Source organism: Homalodisca vitripennis, chromosome X (genome assembly GCF_021130785.1).
Source record: "Homalodisca vitripennis isolate AUS2020 chromosome X, UT_GWSS_2.1, whole genome shotgun sequence".
Taxonomy (NCBI): Eukaryota; Metazoa; Arthropoda; class Insecta; order Hemiptera; family Cicadellidae; genus Homalodisca; species Homalodisca vitripennis.
The window spans coordinates 38,552,576-38,571,672 of record NC_060215.1 but is presented as its reverse complement, the minus strand read 5'-3'; the positions used below and the strand labels follow the sequence as shown (position 1 = coordinate 38,571,672).

The 19,097-nt window shown below is 29.9% G+C and overlaps 1 protein-coding gene across 1 annotated transcript in view; it reads left to right on the top strand.

The window, feature by feature from the left end:
- The first annotated feature begins 739 nt into the window (after window positions 1-739).
- LOC124368931 (ras-related protein Rab-11A) overlaps window positions 740-19,097 on the top strand; it is a 41,381-nt gene continuing 23,023 nt past the window's right edge. The window contains exon 1 of the mRNA XM_046826483.1: window positions 740-931. Within this exon, the coding sequence (XP_046682439.1) occupies window positions 892-931 (40 nt within the window). The 5' untranslated portion in view covers window positions 740-891. The remainder of the gene's footprint in view (window positions 932-19,097) is intronic.

Sequence of the window (19,097 nt, the reverse complement as noted above, 5' to 3'; positions counted from 1 at the left end):
TAGTCGACAAATTTAGAACATTTTCAATCACGTCTACATTTTCTGTTTGAAAAGGCTATACTGAATAGATTGTGGTTGTTTATAAACAGAGTAATATCTTTTATTAGTATTAGGGTTTGTAAAAAATCGAACTAACGTCACCTCAATGTTTGCACTCACGCACGAGACTCTTCAAGCTCCTGATAAAATAGATCCTGCAGTGGATATGTTTTTCGATCTAAGCAAAGCCTTTGCACTAATTTATCTATACATGTCGTATGCAGTTTCTAGTTGATGATCTGAAAACACGCAAACCCAACAAATTTTATATATTGCAGAAAAAAGCAGTCTGCGTTATAGCTTGCTTGACACCTAAAGAAGCGTGTAATACAAATTCAAAAGAAAATTATTGTACTACTGCTCTGTAAAAATTTGGCCATTCACTGTCACTCTGGGTATAAATAAATGAAATTAATTTTCAAATTAGACTGAAATATTTATTAGTAATGAATTGTTATTACGGTGTGAAAGACTGATGTAAAAAAGCAAATCGAATATTTCATTTTTATTGATGCATGACAATGCTTATAATGGTTGAATGGCAATATAGAATTGTTTAATTTGATTTAACTAACATTTATAAGCGTTAGGTACTGTCCTTTTGTACGTCTTGGCTGATAATTTTGTTTTGTTGGAGAAGAAGAATCTTGAACAGCTGTTTGTCAGTGGTGGCATTAAAGGTCATGCGCAACTGCCCAATCACAAGGGGCGTAGGAAAGACTGTCAGCCATCTTATTTTGTTTCATAGATTTGTTCACGTCCACGTCTGGTTTTATTGAAATTTATTCAACTTACCTTCTTTCGTATTCTAAAGGTTTAGTAAACCCTAGTTTGTAAAATCTATTTTCAACTATGGGTAATCGTGATGACGAATACGATTACTTGTTCAAAGGTAAATACGTTTTTCTTTTCATTTTAGTTGTAAGTTAACTTGAAAAAGTATTTAAAATGTACCTCATTATTAATCTCGAATGCTAGGATGCTTTTTGAAACAAAGGATTCAATTTTATAGTGATACAATGTTATCCTAATTAGAATAATTATAAGGCCTACCACTGTGATTGAAAATTACATTTTTCCGTGTATTGCAAATCAGATAACAACAATGAGAACAGACACAGAAATAGCTCCTGCAACAAAACTAATAACTATTGGATAATATGTACTTACGTTCATTATGATTCATCAGCTTTATATCTATGTAATAACCTAAAGCACTTTGGATATATCCTTGTTTGACTATTTTGAAAAACCTTAGGGAAGTTAAAATATGTTAGAAATGGGGTATGTTATATTTAGCACACAAACAATAAACCTTTTTACATAAATATATTTACTTCCTATTGTACTTTTAAGGCTAGTTCTCAGATAGTTCCATTTGTAAAACTTAGTATAGACTACTGGTACAATAACGTTTAAACAAAAACCCCTTTTCACTAAAAAAAAAACAACTTGCAAGTCCATGTGCAGGAATTAGCTAATAGTGACACTTTAAATTTCAAATAATAAAAGTTAATCTTGCAACTATAGCCTAACGCATATATCACAATTTAAACTATTCAAAAATATTTTTTAATATGCTAGTTACAATTCATCAAACTCAAAAACTAAGTAATCTATCTCTGAAAAAGCAAAACATTAAATAAGTATCAACACAGTTATCCATTTTTCCTTGTCTGAATCTGATATTTTGTGTTCTGAAATAAAGGACCAGATCCATGTATATACTAACTTTTTCCAAGTGTGTATATTATGGCCAGATATATAGCAAATTGCAAGTACAAAAGCAGCCTCATAGCTCAATATATCTGCTGAATGACAGCTGGAAGATTCAAAGAAGTCTGCTAGAATAAGTTATAAAAAGTTGAGGCTAGCCTACATTTTTTGTGTATTCATTTATTTGTTCAAACTTTTTCCACTTTACAGTTTTTTTACAGACAATAATGATTTCTTATCACCACAAAAACATACATTAGGAATTCTTTAGAAATAACTCTTCCATACACAACACTTTTTGTTTTAATTTATTTATTAGTTTCTTCCGTCACTAATTTTCATCTTTTTATATCTAAGATGTGCCAAATTCCTAATTAGATATATTCTGTTGTAACCTTTTAAACGTTAACTATTTTGATAAAATAATATTGTAGGTTAATAATAAAAATGTGAGCTATAGACTATTAAACAAATATTTGTATTTAATTTACATTTTTATTCTGTGAAAGATATTTTGATAAATCAGAAGCTCTTACCTGTGAAACGTAGCAAAACTCCCTTTAAATTTAGAATACATTTTTAATTAGGAAGTTAACTAGAAAGTACAACTTTTTCAGTTTTGCACAGTTACGTTTTATGATTTTTTTTAAAATTCCAGGCAATTTAAGTTTTGCTTCCAAATGTAACCTAAATATGACACCTTGGTAACCCCATCAAAACAAACAAATTCTGAAATAGGTATCTGTTCATAATGTATTAACTTTAAATAGTTCTTTTTCTTCTTACAACAACCATGATAATCTTTTAGACCAAATAATTAGGTGATCATTGTTTAGGTGAAATGTATTAGGATTAATATATATTTTAAGCAAATAGTTAGTGATATTCATACAATATTACTTTACCAATTTTACCATTCTTGTATATTGAATCTAGACAGCAGAATCTTCAGACTCGTGATAATTAAACGTTTTATAATGAAGAACAATTATTTTAAATAGCTTATATGTTGTAACTTTTTAAATAATTTTCCATTACAATAAATTGTTTCAGGCCTTTATAATTTTTGTTAATTTATTAGATTTATGTTGATTGTTTCATGGTTAATTGAGGCTTACTAGGATGTTTCTGGAAATATTATGTCAATATGGGCCAGAGACAAATTTTTAGAAAGCATAAAATAAATAAAAGAATGGAATAAAAACTAATTAAATTAATCTTTGTTAATACAAATTTTAATTTTCACTGCCTTTGATGAACTCTGAAAACTTAGTTTGTATTTGTTATTATTAGGAAAATTAGTTAAGATTTGATAATTATCCAATGTAAATAAAATACATGAGCTAGATTCAATTTTAAAATTGTATACTGGTTATTTGGTAGACTTGTAAAATATTTTTTCAGAAATTCTCAATTTTTTCTAATTAGTACTATACTTATCTTAGAAGTGTCCTGTGTTATTAAATGTAAATAGGCCTGTTATATATATTTTAGAGGTTAATAAGGCAGTGTTGTGATGATGAAAATATTCTGTTGTTGTTGTTGTAAACAATTAACTAAGGTCTTTATGTTAAGATGGTTTCTAATTTTAGTGTATCAGCGGAGGTGATCACAGCAAATTCATTAACAGCAAATACTTAATTAACTGTAATCCACAAAGTTTTTCCTCTTTTACTCATATGCAGCTCACATGTAATTGGCGTATTCTTGAGATATAAGCATTCTTGATCAAATAAGCATAATGGTAAAATAATTATTCTTGAGATAACTGATAATCATCTCCATAAGAGATCCCCATCTCTAGACCACTATTATGGAATAATTCAGTTTTCAGAAAGGCCTTGACTCAAACTATTAATTTGGATGTAGCAAAACAATTTTTAAGTAAACATCTATAGGGCAACATGGATGTTTATATAACGTTCTCTGGTAGTTGGTTGAGTACTTAGGTTACTATACTTAAAAATAAGATTGTATTGCTTTAGTAATTGTAACTGTTAATGAATGTTTCCTGGTAACCAATATGTGCAAACTACCTACAAAGAAAGGTTTGTAAGGTCTCAAATATTGTCTAGTTTTTCTCTTTTTGGACATGAGTCGACCAATTCCAAAACTCACTAACTCCACTTTCCTAAATTTTTTACAGGATGAGCAAAAAACTATAGTGGTTAAAGTATAACACTCAAAGTAATTATTTTTATTGTTATGAATAATAAATCCTACTACTAAATTGGTTAAACAGTAAGAAATTAAATGTATTTCTTTTGTTGAACTAGAAAACAACAGTTAAATATTGGAGTTAGAGAGTTTTGGAAATGGAGATTGGTATTAGACAGTTTTGTTGCAGTACGGTTTTTGATTTAGGTAGTTTTTGTTGCAACATTGTGTTTTAGGGCAACAAGGTTTGGGTAAATATTATAAAACTTGTAATAATGAAAAAATATGTATTTAAATTAAACAATTTTGTATGCAAGTAAACTTAAATACATTTTGTTGTTTTAAATTCATTTTTTACAATGCAAAGTTTGCCCTCCTAAGATTAAAAACTTCATCCTCCATTGGATCTTCATGTTCATTAGATCATTCTTGATTAAGTTCCTGGTTTTCCCCATCATTGGTAGTAAATAGATCAGCGTAGTACCTAAGAAACTCCAGTTGATCCCATTGTTCCCCCATAATGTTTTTCGTAGTAGTGTTTTTACATCCTTAACTTTTGCAGGATTAACCTGAACAGAATTTGGTTTCATCTGGGGTTTATGTTTCTCAGACTACAGCCTTTCTTGGCTATTCCTCTGGACGCTCCTATATCGTTTTTATAGGCTACTTCACCCCTTACTAATCCATTTCCTTTTTTGCCTCTTGTTAATATGAATCGTTTACAAGTGGAAAACTTTAAAGTGCCATTGACCTGGCTTCTTTACTGTTGATCTGCATACTTCCATCCAGTTTTTCAACATCAAAGTCCAAACCTAATCTATTGACCGTTCCACTCTTCTCTAAAAATGTCAAAGTATGTGTTTGGATGGGTGATGCTTTCAACTTTTCTGACTTTTCTCTCTATTACCCCAAAAACTCTATCGGGTGGGATGTAAGAATGTCCTGGAACCGGATAGTGAATTACAATTGTCTTAATGTGCTGAGGTGCTTTAGTCAATAACCAGTTTAGTAAAGCTGTAATAAGAATGGTATTTTTATTTTGTCCTTCCAGCACCATCTGCAAACAATCTAATTGTATGTACATTTTCTGGATAGGACTGTTTCTGATAATCGATGGCGAACACAAGAAGCTATTTCGCTTGAACCTTTCGCACCTTCCATTTCAGTCCAAGCATAAATGAAAGTGTTTTTCAACTGTCTGCTTTGACAGAGAAGAACCGAGACACATTGTAAAATTATATACATAAAACTGTCGTAAGAAAATAAGCAGCTTGATCAGTCAACTTAGGAAAAATTAGATTTTTTTTGGCAGTCGAATGAAAAACGTGATTGTCCCCAGCCTCTTCAGATTGCAATAGCTCAAAAAACATCTTACCTCTTTTTTTGTGAACTTGTAAATTCTATTTTCAGTTTCCCCTTTTCTTCAAAATCTACCACAGATAGAATCTTCTCTTTCAGCTTAAGACATTGAGAACACTGGTCTGTTGCTGGTGACCCAAACCCTACATTATAATTCTCTACAAATATTTTCCTAAAGTACTCATACTTGACTTTTAAACTCATTTTCAGTAGTGTTGTTGTACGATTTCCACAGACTAGAGATACTTAAATGACTTGCTAGGTACTGCCGTCTGGATTTCCCTCGGCAATAATGTGACTCTACAGGTTGTAGAGCCTCAATAAAAGGTTTTTACTTTGGATAGTTTTTCCTCAGACTTTTTAGAACGATGGTCTCCACCTCGAAGTTCTTTTGGCGATTCGCCAGTTTTGAAACACAAGACGGCACAATCTTTGTACTCTAAATTTTGAAATATTTAAAATATCTAAAAAAGCCTTTTGGCAAACTTTTACCAATTCACTTCCTCCTTCATTGCGGTATGATGGTATGAAATATTCAATAGCCATACCTCTTTCAGAAGAATGAGGACCTTGAAGCCGATGTCTTTTTGGAAACTTTTCCTTTGGCGTACCTCAGTATAAATTGATCTTGGTCAATTTTATTGCAAGATTTGTAGAACCCCTGATGAAAAACGTCTTATGTCCTGCATATTAAGACGGGAACAGTCATAACAGTGCTTGGATCCGTTAGCTCTTTCACGATGTCCACAAGTTGGAATATTTGGGAATCCTTGAGCGGAGTGTCTGAAACAAATCATATTCCGTAAGCTAATTAAATAACCAGTATTTAAAACAGAAATAAAATACAAGCCGATATCATAAAAACAATCAATGCTGTGAAAATGTTAGTGTACAGTTAAAGGGTTTTAGGTTATGTCATCATTGGATAAACATACAAATTTAATTATGTTGTCCTGTAATAAATATAGTTTAGCTTACCTCTTCTTTTTTGTCCTTGGTTTTCTTCCAGTTATCTACTCTTCTTTTTCTCTTTCTCGTGGAATTGTCACTCGGCATTGGTTCAACATTACCGCTTTGTAATAAGGTTACCTCTGGATCAGCCATATTGTACAAAAACAGAAATAACTAATGAAGTAAACAAACAATTTCCCAAGATGCACTGCTGTACAGTGTAGCCAATATATAAACACAAAATAATAACTATTTTGAAGGAACTGCCCACTTTCTGTTTGAAGAATATGTTGCCAATGACTATCATATATGATTAGGAATTAGTCAGTTTTGTTGCAGTACTGCCTTGAAGTGTGCTAGTTGAAGCCTGGAGTTAGAGAGTTTTGAAACAGTAATGGAGTGAAGATGAATTAGCGAGTTTTATTTCAGTAAAGGGATTGGATTTAGAGAGTTTTTGTTTGCAGTTGCAGTTTTTTTACATTGATATTTCCATAAGAATTAGAGAGTTTTTGGAACAAGATCTTTTGCTACCTTATAAAACTCCCCAAATACTGCCAAATACTATAAAAACCTCAATTTCAAAAATTTTGGAGTTAGTGAGTTTTGGAATTGGTCGACTCAATTAGGAAGTAATGTACATTTAAAAGAAGTCCAACTCTAATTGTAAAAAAACCAAAAACCCTTTGCCTTTCATAAACTCATCCAAGATAATGCAGTGAGAAGTCTGTGTCAAATCTAAAGAAAATCTGTTTTACACATGTATCAGAAGTTTGCAAAAATTGCAAAAAAATGTCAGTGAAAAGTATATAAAAGACCTGTTTTTGTTTGCATTGTTTATACTAAAATATCAATTATTTAATATAAATTTAATGTTTTTATTTAATATTTAAATAATTTATTTTAACCATTACAATATCTAATAAAATTATATATTTGATTTTTAAAATTATAGGTACATTAAATTTATTCGTTTCTTATTTATAAAGGTTAAAATAAGGAAAGAGCCATATGACCCTAGCTTTGTCTATATATGTATATGAAGGATTTTTAAACACACAAACAGAGTTTTGAAAAACACTTGAAAATATGTTCTAGAGGTATGATTTGGTCAACATGTCATCATCCCGGGTCGTGAGCTTACACGAAAGCAGCCACAATATATAACTCATTTTCTTTGTGGGAATTCGCTAATGAAGACAAAGTGGAGGACTTGTTCAATTATTGTTAATCAACAATATACCTGTCGCAATTAAAGCTCATAGGTCAGAAACTGAAGCTAAGGTTTACTTCTAAAAATCAAGTACAATTAAATTGCTAGTTAAGTTATAAATAACAAACATCTAGTTAAATATGAATGAACAATTATTCTTGACACTTGTACACAATATTCAATGCAATGGGCAATTTAATGAACAGAAAACAAAACAGGTTCAATTGTACTGAAAAATGACTTCATCTTATAGAAAAGTTTGTAATGAAATGATAGGCTATTAATAATTGTAATAAAATGTTGTGTTTCTTATATAAAATGTGTTGGTGGTCTCCAGTGTCAGCACAAATGTTTATTGAAGAGTGGTCTGTTCACATGCAAGAATATTGGGGAGCTTTTTTGTCAAACTCTCCTAGTATGGACATTTTGATGAACAATGAGGATATATTTAACTATTAATATTTTTATTTTATTTTATTTTACAAAGTAACGTATCTTGATGAAACCATTAATAAAGAATATTGATTATTGACTTGTTCTATAGTTAATGAAATATGCACCAGGTTCTTTAACACCTTGACATTGTTAAAATGTTTAACTGCTGTAGTGAAGTCAGTGGTATTTTGGACAATACTTTTCTAAAGCAGCCTTCTTTTCTTGCAATTTAACCGATCTACTGATTTTATTCCATGGCTAATTTTGAATTAATTTAATATCTCTCACTTTTTTCTCAACTTTTTAAACAAACAATGCAAACAAATAAAAGATTTTTTATATAATTTTTACTATTTTTGTGTGACTATATGCATACTTTTGATACATTTGTTTTTAAATGAACTAGGTGCATCAGATCATAATTATCTTTATTTCTCTACCTTGCTATGTGCTTAGCATAGTTAATTCGGACCAGTGATTGTAGTATTACAACAATAAATCTAATATCCTAATTAATCTTCAATTTTTATCATGTAATTATTCTTATTTTGTAAATAATACTCACTCTGAAAAGTGTGATGAGACATACTTATTATTGTTACCTAATGATGAATCTGTTTGATGAAGATTCCTTTGAATATTGATTGGCATAGAGATTTGTATAACTTATGTTATGATGTTTATAGGAAAAATTGGGTTATGTTTGAGCCAATTCTTTGAATTGCAGTGTTATGATTTTTTATGTAGTTCTTTTTAAGTAAAATTTTTAATAAGTAGTCCAACTACATAAGTCTTAAGAAATGTAAAAATCAGTTATGTTCAATGTTTAACATGATTAAGATAATCCCGTTTTATAACATTATTTGTCTAAACTTTTAAATCCTATTTTTAATGTTAAAGTAAAAAAATCCAGCACAAGTGATTTTGTTTTGTCTCATCGTTTTCACTAAATACTTATTCATTTGAAAAATATGAATTTTATGATAAATATAAATTCATAAATGATATGAAAACATCAACATAATCATACTTAAAACCCGATTGTTATTTTGCATGGATTAATATTTATTTGGTAATGAATTGAATCCTCTACAGCACATTTGTTATTATTTTGTTTAATTCAAAAACTCAGTAAAACCCGAAAAACGTTTGGTACCAGTTAGGTAGACTCCTATTTAATAAAATATAGAAACTGTTATTATTTAATAACCATCAGTGTTACAGCTTAAGTTATAATGGGAAATTAATAGCTTCAATGCAGCCATGTTCTAAATTATTAATTTGACTACTTCCATGACCTTGATTAGAAACTAATTACTTTTTTCCTGAATATAGAAACTAATTATTAAACATAAATTAATATTTTTGCCATTAAGCTAATTTATTGTTTTATAACTGAGTGAAATGCATATGTGTAGTATAAATTAGCAGAAGTACTTATGTGGTGTGAAGTATAAGCTACCCAACCTACCTCATTCACTATCAGTTAGGCACTATCTTCAACACTATCAGAACTAATTATCTAGTGGAGACATGTTTTACTTATCTAAAATTTATTTTAGATATTCAAACCTGTTTTTAGTTCTTTGTTCGGTGTTTTATAAATTCATAAATTTTATGTTTGTTTGAAATGTTGTTTTCATATGTATATTATATGTTGTTTACATAGTTATATTATATGTTGTTTACATAGTTATATTATATGTTGTCGACAATTTGCAAATAAATAGCACTGAAGATTATTGAATTTCATATTATATTTACCTTGAAATGAAGTTTGAAATGGTGTGTTTTGACAATATTTGTAAAACGTTCTCCCATCCTTAACTTTGTGAACAATTAAAGGCCTCTATTAGAATTTTCAAAACACAATGCTTAATGGTTTAGATCTTTTTGTTAAAAAACAAACACTTTTCTTTCTAACAGTTTACTGTTTAATGAAAAATGACAACGAATTTCCTGTGTTTAAAAAATGATGTGTTATTTATTACATGTTACACCATAATTCAGAATACAAAAACTACTGTTAACTGCTCATACTTTTCGAACATACAACATTTTTTAAAGAATACAAACATTTCAACCTGTAATATGGACATTTTTTTAACTTCTCACTTAGCAATTATTCCACAACAAATAAAAAACATTTTACACAGTGTTTTCCACACCTGCTTTGTCATTAAAGTGAAATGAGCATAAGCATTACAAAATTAAACAAACATATTTAATATTAAATAGGTCTATAGAATATTTTCCTTCGACTAAGAAATTCTTAATACATGGCACATTTTACATACGTATTAAGAGATTGGGTACTACAGTATTTGTCATTCGTAAAGAAAATAATTGTGTTGCATTTTAAAATGTAGTCTAGTATTAGTGGATGTTGTTGCTGTAAATATATATAAATATAATACAAATAAAATAAAAATTTAATAGAGGTTACATTTTTTTAAGTATATTTTTGTTAAAGTGCACCATTTTTGGGTTACTACTTAACAGTTTTAAGTTAGAACTGAAAAAAGAGTAGGCCATTCTAGAACACCTGGTATAAAGTTAGTGAAAGGAAGATGTAGTAGAAGTGAAGGTCTGGCTAGCTGGTGTCTCAGATAAACAGACTGATCTGAATACAAAAGAAAGTGAAGTGCACAACAGAATGTTGCTTGGTACAGTTCCCTGCTGTGACCCTGTGACCCCATTGTGTATATACACATAGGGGTCCACAGATCCAGACCTTATCCTTTTCATTATTTGTTAGTTATAGATTGTCAAATGAGAAAAGAAAAACATTTTGTCTAGTTAGGAAAATGCAGTTCTTAGAATTTATTTCCATACACCATTACAATTAAAATACAATCATACATTTATTTTAATAAATAAAGGGTATAATGCAGTTGTAATATTTCGTCAGTGTATGAGGTAATCTCATTACTTTTGTAAAATCCCTAGAAGAAAATGTACAATTAAATATTTATAAAATTTAATGAACTTAAGTATTTTTTTCTAAAAACAACATAAACAAAATCACTTAAGTTATAGAAAACCAGTCTATGTGAGCAAATGCTGAACTGAAAGTAAGTAAAGTGGTTTGTGTTAGCTTGAGAACAGGTTATAATTTTTTTATTTTTATATCTTCAATAAGTACTTTTATTTTAATTTATATAATACCTGTATACTGACATCATAAAATGATTAAAAATACAGTTTTAAATAAACATTGTCTACAAGCAGAATCAAAATGAGTGAATATTGTTACAGTTTATTTAGTTATGGTCAAACTTTTAGGAGCGCTCATATCTCTCATGTAATATGTTGGAAGGATAGACAAAGATGTGGTTTCCTTGTTATTCAGAGTTTAGGTTTTAATTGCTGATTGATATAATTCTATTGTATTTCAACTAAACTACTGTGTTCTACTCTACGCTACTTGAAACATCCTAAGTAAGAGCACATAAGCCTTCTTCACCATTATACCAAACAGACCTTGTATATTGAATAATTTGGGTTTTTTAAGTAGTCTTTTATGTCCTGTCAAGCAACTTTGTGATATGTTATGAGGAACGATTAGATAATTGTAATGGATATTTGCATTTCCGTTACAAAGAAAAGTTAATGTGTTTCATTAGGTCAATTAGGGCCCTGAATAATGAAGTGATATTTATTGAAAACCTATTGGAGATATTACTTCTGGTACCACAGAATGTTATAAGTGTACAAGTTCCTTCACGGTCTTCTTTTCTTCTGTTCTATTATAAATAGACTACTCCTTCAGAGATCTATTTATAAAACCTAAATTGTTGTCTCGATTATATTTTTCAGGATTTTTAATAAGTTTCACTTAACTCCATTGAATGGTTTTCTCATTATACTCCCAATTATTGCAAGTCCTTCAAATTACCAGGCACTTTACTCAACCCATTGTTCCTAAGATTGTTGTTTTATTTTTAGATATTAAATGTGGTATTTTATACCATTAATACTGACTGGTTTGCAGAGATTGTATTTTTTTAGGATTCATGTTTTACAAATATTTTTGGTAGAAATCCCTATATGCACTCCAGTGTTTTGAGTTATGAACGCTTTTAGTTAAAGGATTCTTTTTGGGAATTTTTTATAAGAATCTCTGTATACCTCCGGTCTGTTGATTAATGAACCTTATTATACATTTTCTGAACAGCTACTAATTTGAACCTAATGGGTCTTAGAACCATTGAGGAGCCTCTTATGATTAATCTTCTCAACTATGAAGTAGTGGAGACCTCTTGCTTATGTATCTAAATTCCCTGACAACAAAAGTAAATTAGTAATCCCAATTTAATATTTCTAGATCTGATCTAAAATAAAATAATGGAGCTTCATATGCCTCTTACCAATTCATATCTGGAACTACCCCAGAATGTGTGGTTGGTAATAGTATCTTATCTGGAAGAGATGCCTATCTCCACTAACAGCACTTTATTAATTATATTAACTACAGCTTATTTTGATTAGGAATGTTGGATTAGGGTAGCGACCTCCCTTATGGTTACAAAGTTCATTATCACTGCCACTAGTGCTACCGTGTGTGGTTGTAATTTCTCTTTGGCAATGGGAAAGCTGCTTACTGTGTTTCGAGAGTATTATAAATATCCAAGAAATTTCATTCTGTTACTTAATGTGTTTTGGTTTCATCCATTTTATCAAATCCAAACAGATAACTCAAATCAACTAATCATTACATTACAGACTTGATAACTACTGTTGTTTGGTACTGACCAGTGTTTACATTGGGTTTTATGATATTTAGTTAAATTTAATCTTTTAAAATGTCATGGTTTTTGTCACCGGTTTTTAAAACAGATCATAGTATTAACCTAAATACTATTTTACTGTAAAACAGGTGCAGTATAGTGTGCTACAAGTATTGTCTTGTAGGCCTAGCATAGCTGTTATTTTATATTATATGGAAAATTTATTGTAAATGTTCAGATTATTTTTGTTTTTTTTTTTTACTGTATTTTTAAAGGTAGGCTGGTAACACTGATGAAATGGCAATGATCATACAGATGACTGGCTGTGACAGTGATGGGAGGCTGAACTCCAGCAGTAGACAGGCTTGAAAACATTCTAACATTAAAGGGTTAACCATGCAAACTTCTCCATGTACTACTTTTTTTCTTATTCTTGCTGTTCCAAACCATTTAAGCTTTTTTTGAAAATTGAAATACTTGGTTTAGAAAATAGGTGTACAAAGAATATATTAAGTTTCAGATAAACTAATGAACTTGAGGGAAATACTGGAGGAAACAGCCAGTGATTAAATGTGTTGAGATCAATCTGGTGAAAATATACTTTATTAGCAATTTAGATTGCCCCCCTCTCTGTCAAGTTTCAAACTTACTCAATGCATGTTTGTATCAAAATTAAATAAGGCAGTGATAAATTTTATGTCAATAACTAAAATATCAATGCTCAATCCTATATCAAAACAACTGTTATGAGTAATAAAAAATGTAAAATTAAAACATAATTAGTCTACAATATTTAAAGTTCTATATAATATTTGAGGATAAAATCAAATGCCAAGGAGTATATTTGAAGTTTTAATTTTATATACTTAATTGCAGTGTTAGCTATACATTCAGCTTCTTAAATCCTTCTAAACTGGAATTTTGAGTTTAAACTTGTTGGCACTTTATAAGTATTCAGTTGTCTTTTAAATTCAGTTAACAAAACAAAGGATATCCATACTTGACCTGACTTGTATGTAATATTATGGAGTATATTTAAGTTTATACTTAATAGCAGTATTAGCTAGCTGTACATGTCATACACCTTCTTAAATCCTTCTAAACTGGAATATCAAATTAAAACTTGTTGGCACTTTATAAGTAATTCAATTAACAAAATGAAGGATATCTGTACTTGACCAGTGAGAGTAAAGACTTTATGTTCACTAAGTATGATTGAGAATAACATTGTAGATAGGGCCTATTATGTAGAGTCAATTGAACATATCAGTCAACGATGACCCACTTGGATCATTAAATTACTTTTCCACTCTTTGAACTGTGGATCCATTTAGTAGTTTCATTTATTTCACGAAGAATATTATATTTTTATTGTTTGATTTTTCCCATTTCTATAAATTAGGGCACAGCTTAGTGACTTTGTGGTTGTTTTCAAATTTTTTATTTTGTTTTGTTGTATTTTAGCAGTTTATTAAGTTTGTGTGATGTTTTTATTTATTTAAGCGCACATTTAGTCTAGAGACCAAATAAAGGGGATTAATAAGTTACCTCTGAAACATGAATTTTTTTACCACAATGTAACTTTTAACCAGTTCATTTAGCTATCTGTTGTAAAACTCCTTTTTAAAATCAGCCTTTTATTCTTTAACTGTTATTTTTCTTCTGTTTTCTATATTAAGGTGATATTTGTGTACATGTTGATTTTAGTACAATTGCACAGTTTTCACGAACATTATTTTAATTAGTAACAGAACACAGATCAGTGGTACATGCTGTAGTTGATTCTCATAACAGTGTAAGAAACATAATTTATTTAATGGAATAAAATCATGTTATTTTTTAGCGTTCATGTATTCGTGTTTGAATAAATTTGATACAAACTCAAATTCCAAATAAGATGTAGAATAATAAAATATACAAGGTTTAAAAGTACTGTATAAATAATAACAGTTGTTATCATCTCCAAGACTGTATGATATATAAGAACAATGTCAAGTTATCTCATCAGAACTATATCACTTCCTGTATGGTCAAATCTTCTCTCTTGAAACTTCTATACAACAAATAGTTCCACTGTTCTTAATTTTCATATATTTTCCTCCATATTTACTATTTAGATTTTGTCATGAACAAGAAACAAGCCATCAGGGGTTTTATCATGACTTGATACAGCTCTAAATATTACATTTTTATTGAAATCCTGATGAAAATAAAATAAATTTAATTAAAGTGCTAGTGAAATAACTAATGATTGGAAAATGCATAAGTAATAGTGATGTTCACTGCACAATATGAAAGATGATGGAAAATTTAATCAATATTATACATTGTTTGTGACCACAAGAACAACACCACCACATCGAGTGTGACCACATTGAGTGTTGAAGTTAGGTAATTAAAAAATTCGAATAGACAAACATATATATCATAATTGCAACGCTTATTCTTTAATTTTAATTTATTTTTTAGAACTGTTGTGTATTTATTAATAAAAAAATTACTAACCACAATAATTAAGATACTACATACCTCAAAAATCTGTTAGCACTTCTCGTTGTGCACAAGATAAACGAACAATATAAAATGTTCTCCATCTTACAACAGTGTAATAATGCTTGTGATTATTAGAGACTGTTGCTCCATCACTGTATAACTATATTAAACTCATATAGTAATTGTATATGAATATACAAATAGAATGAATATAGAAAAGAATAAACTTTGTTACATTATTTTTTCTGTGCAAAAAATTAGGCTACATAAAAGACAGGTCATAATTTCGGGTGAAATAAAAATTAAGTATTCTACAATGGAAACATTAGTGGAATATTTTATTTTGTATTATAAATAAATACGTTACACCTATTACAATTGACCTGCAAATATCTCTCTATTGAATAGTAAATCTTGTTTGTTAAGATGTATTTTAAAATGACTGAATGTATTTAATTCTTTAATGAGTTTTAATTTCTGGGGAAGACTATTAAAAATAGCATATGCATTCGAAGAGGGTTATTTTCAGCCAAAGTCAACCTATGCTTAAGAAACAAAAAGTTACTTAATCTTCCTTTAGTATTATAATTGTGGTGATGTCCATTTGTTAAAAAATTATAATTATATATTTTTTTTGTAAATTAAACATGTATAATCACACACAGATTGTCCTGTGAAAAAGTCAAATAAAAAATTGGTTTGTGCATGGAAATTATTTTTTGGAGAAAGTCTTTAAAATCCTAATATAACAATTTCTGAATTTAAAAAATATATTTAGCATCATTAGTTGATGTCCCCCCCAGAACTGTACTGGCTAGTGGTTTTACAATCAAATAATAAGAAATAAACCACTTTTAAGATCAACATTATTATCTTAAAATCAATAGCTGATGATAGCATCTTATGTTACATCTTTTACACAATTTTTCAATATGATTTCAAATGTAGTTTTGGTCTGGTATGACATCTTAACATTTGCAAGTTATTGTTATTGCTATATCTTGGTCAGCAAATATTTTAGAGTCAAATGATTCTTTGTATTGTAAGGTACTGGACTTATAATTTGTAGTTTTGAATTGTTTATTCTCAATCTTATTCAAACTACTCAAGGTTATGTTTTATTGCATTTGACATTTAAGTTTTTGTCAAGACTAACAATTATCTTCCATTCTATCAAAATTACTGTTCTACGATTTCTTTACTGTTGATATATAATAATCATTAAATAATAATGGAAATACTCGTACAATGAAAAAAAACTGACTCATAAATTATGACTTATGTAAGAAGCTTACCAAGTTTTGTACAAAAGCGGGCCTAATGAGGATACTGATACACTTCTGTTTTAGTGGTAGCTCTTTGCTCCTTTACTCGCATTACTGAACAACTGTTCATTTATCTGCATTACAATGCTAACAAGGTTGTTAAACACTCTTGATCCTTGGCTAAATCTTAAATTTAAACAGGATCTACATGTGCATTAAATTATTGCTTTTCTGTCTGGAAAAGCAAGTGTGTAATTATGTTATTTAATATGCTTCACAAATTTCATGTAAAGTTTTCCCAGTCCTAAGTTTTGAGTATTTAGCAAAAAATTGGTTACGTTAGTTTTCATTTTATTTTGATCTTACCAAACAACAAATATTGCATTTAAAGTGAATTAATGCAATTTTCACCACATTATCTCTTGATAGTGATCATATTTCCATTAGTGGAAATTGAGACGAAAGATACGGTACCAAATTCATGAAATTTCGGAATAAATTTAGGATGAAGACGACTGTGGTATATTGATTACTTATACATAATGTGATAGATTTATTAAACAAATTATTTTATAATAACACTTTTGTTTGAGTTCTATAAATATGTAATGTTAGCTCGGCTATTTCATTCTAGACATTCTTGTTTATTTCCAGTGTTATGGAACAGCTATCAGATGTGTTATCATGATGCTATCAACATACTGTCTGTAAAAACTTTCAACTTGTGTGGATAACACATTCCTAGCATATTTGATTATGTTAGGAATGTGTTTATTGTTTTAAATGTATTGTTATTCAGTAAAAAAAAAATACTATTATAAATTATTGGTCTTACTGAGGTCAAAGACAATCTGATTATAAGATTATTTATATATTATTGAGTATTTATCTGCTAAAAGGAATACTTGCTAAAGGGATGTTTATTTTATTGTATATTTCTTGGAAATTAATGAAAGTATAAATCAATCTAATACTACTATCAACTAACCTATTCTTATTACCAGAAAGGTTTTCCTCTTGAAAAATCTATTGAAAGTTAATAAACATCTGTGTATGTTTCCAAATATTTTTAGTCAGGACTGTACAGGGATTTTGGGTGAATTCTATTGAGAATTAGTATTCTTCATTATATTATTAATTATTACTGACATTAAAACGCAATTTCTGTTATATTGATTATATGTGTATAAAAATTTTTATTTGGCCAGAAGAAGAATTTGGAAAGAGAAAGCTAAATTCTTTTATTCTAAAGTACATACGCAGTACTTTATTACACCGAATTGAAAATAGTAATTCATAATTAAGTAGAAAAAGTTTGATTTTTTTATTCTTTTAATTCAAATACTATCTCTATTGGCGAAAGAATTATTCGTTCTGAAGGGAAACCAGAGTTTCTCTGCAAGCTTGGATCACGCAACTGTGTGCGTCTTGGTTGGGTACCGGGCCACACAGGCATAGGTGGCAACGAATGCGCCGACAGGCTTGCCAAAAGCGGAGCAAGCATGCCATACACCGGTCCAGAACCGAGTTGTGGTATAAGCAAGTCAGTCGCTTACCAAAGTATAAACAAATGGTCCAGGAAGACACACCGCTTGCGGTGGCAGAGTCACCAAGGACAAGCACTCGGCAAAAGACTGCTTGCCGATTCTAGCTCCGGATTCACCAGATGGCTGATGGGGCTGGGCAGGGATCGGGTTAAGCAAGTGATTGCCTTGATCACTGGACACGGCCACTTCAGGAAACACCTAAACACTCTAGGTTTACGAAATGAGGACTCGGAGTGTAGACTCTGCAATAAGTCTGAAGAGACTGCAAAACACATAATACTGGACTGTGAGAGACTGGGAGCAAGGAGAAGGGCTCTTTTCGGTGATAAACAACCAGGCGACGAACCAGATGCTAGTATCGGGGAAAAGCTTCTTAGCCTAATTAAGGGCACGAAGATAGGCTTACCCCTCTAACATCAAAGGGGCACACAATAAGCTCAGGTTGACGTGTGAGGATCTATGAATCCACCCCAATATCCCAAAGGAAAAAAAAAAAAAAAAAAAAAAAAAAAAAAAAAAATATCTATTGGCATTGCCAGATAAAAAGGTATACAAGACACCACCCAAAAGCTTTATACCCAAGTTATATTTGAAATTGTAGTCAATACTCCCAGGTTTGAATTTATTTTTCAGGCAATTATTTGTGTGTTATGTTGTTAGTTTGTCTTCCGAAATGGGCTGATAATTTTAAAACAGTCTAAGCAAATGTGTCATCATTCTTTTAGCAGATCCAAAAATTTCTTTGTAAAATTGAAACAAATTGTAATTTGTACAAGCACAAAGGTGTGGTTGTTATCAACCGACAGATTAGGCTGGTGTCAAACAAAGAAGTGGAGAGGTTATTCCAATAATGCTAGAGAGGCTATTCCAATAATGGCTGTGAAGAAGCGCAAATACAGCTAGGTCATGCACACTTATCACAACGGAACCTCTTTCAACATTATTGGTATTTCCCATTTCATTAACTATGAATAAACACCTATATTAAATAAGTATTACTGCTGAAGTATATTCAGATACTTAACTGTACTTTGTTTAATAGTTAACAGTTTAGTTTAAAAACTATGAATCACATTGAACATTCTGATTAAACTTATTGTGAATAAAACAAATAAACTGTTTATCATGGAGTTTGCATTTGTTTCTTGTTAAAACCTTTTTAGCTAAGATATCAGTTTATTCTGTGATGTCTCAT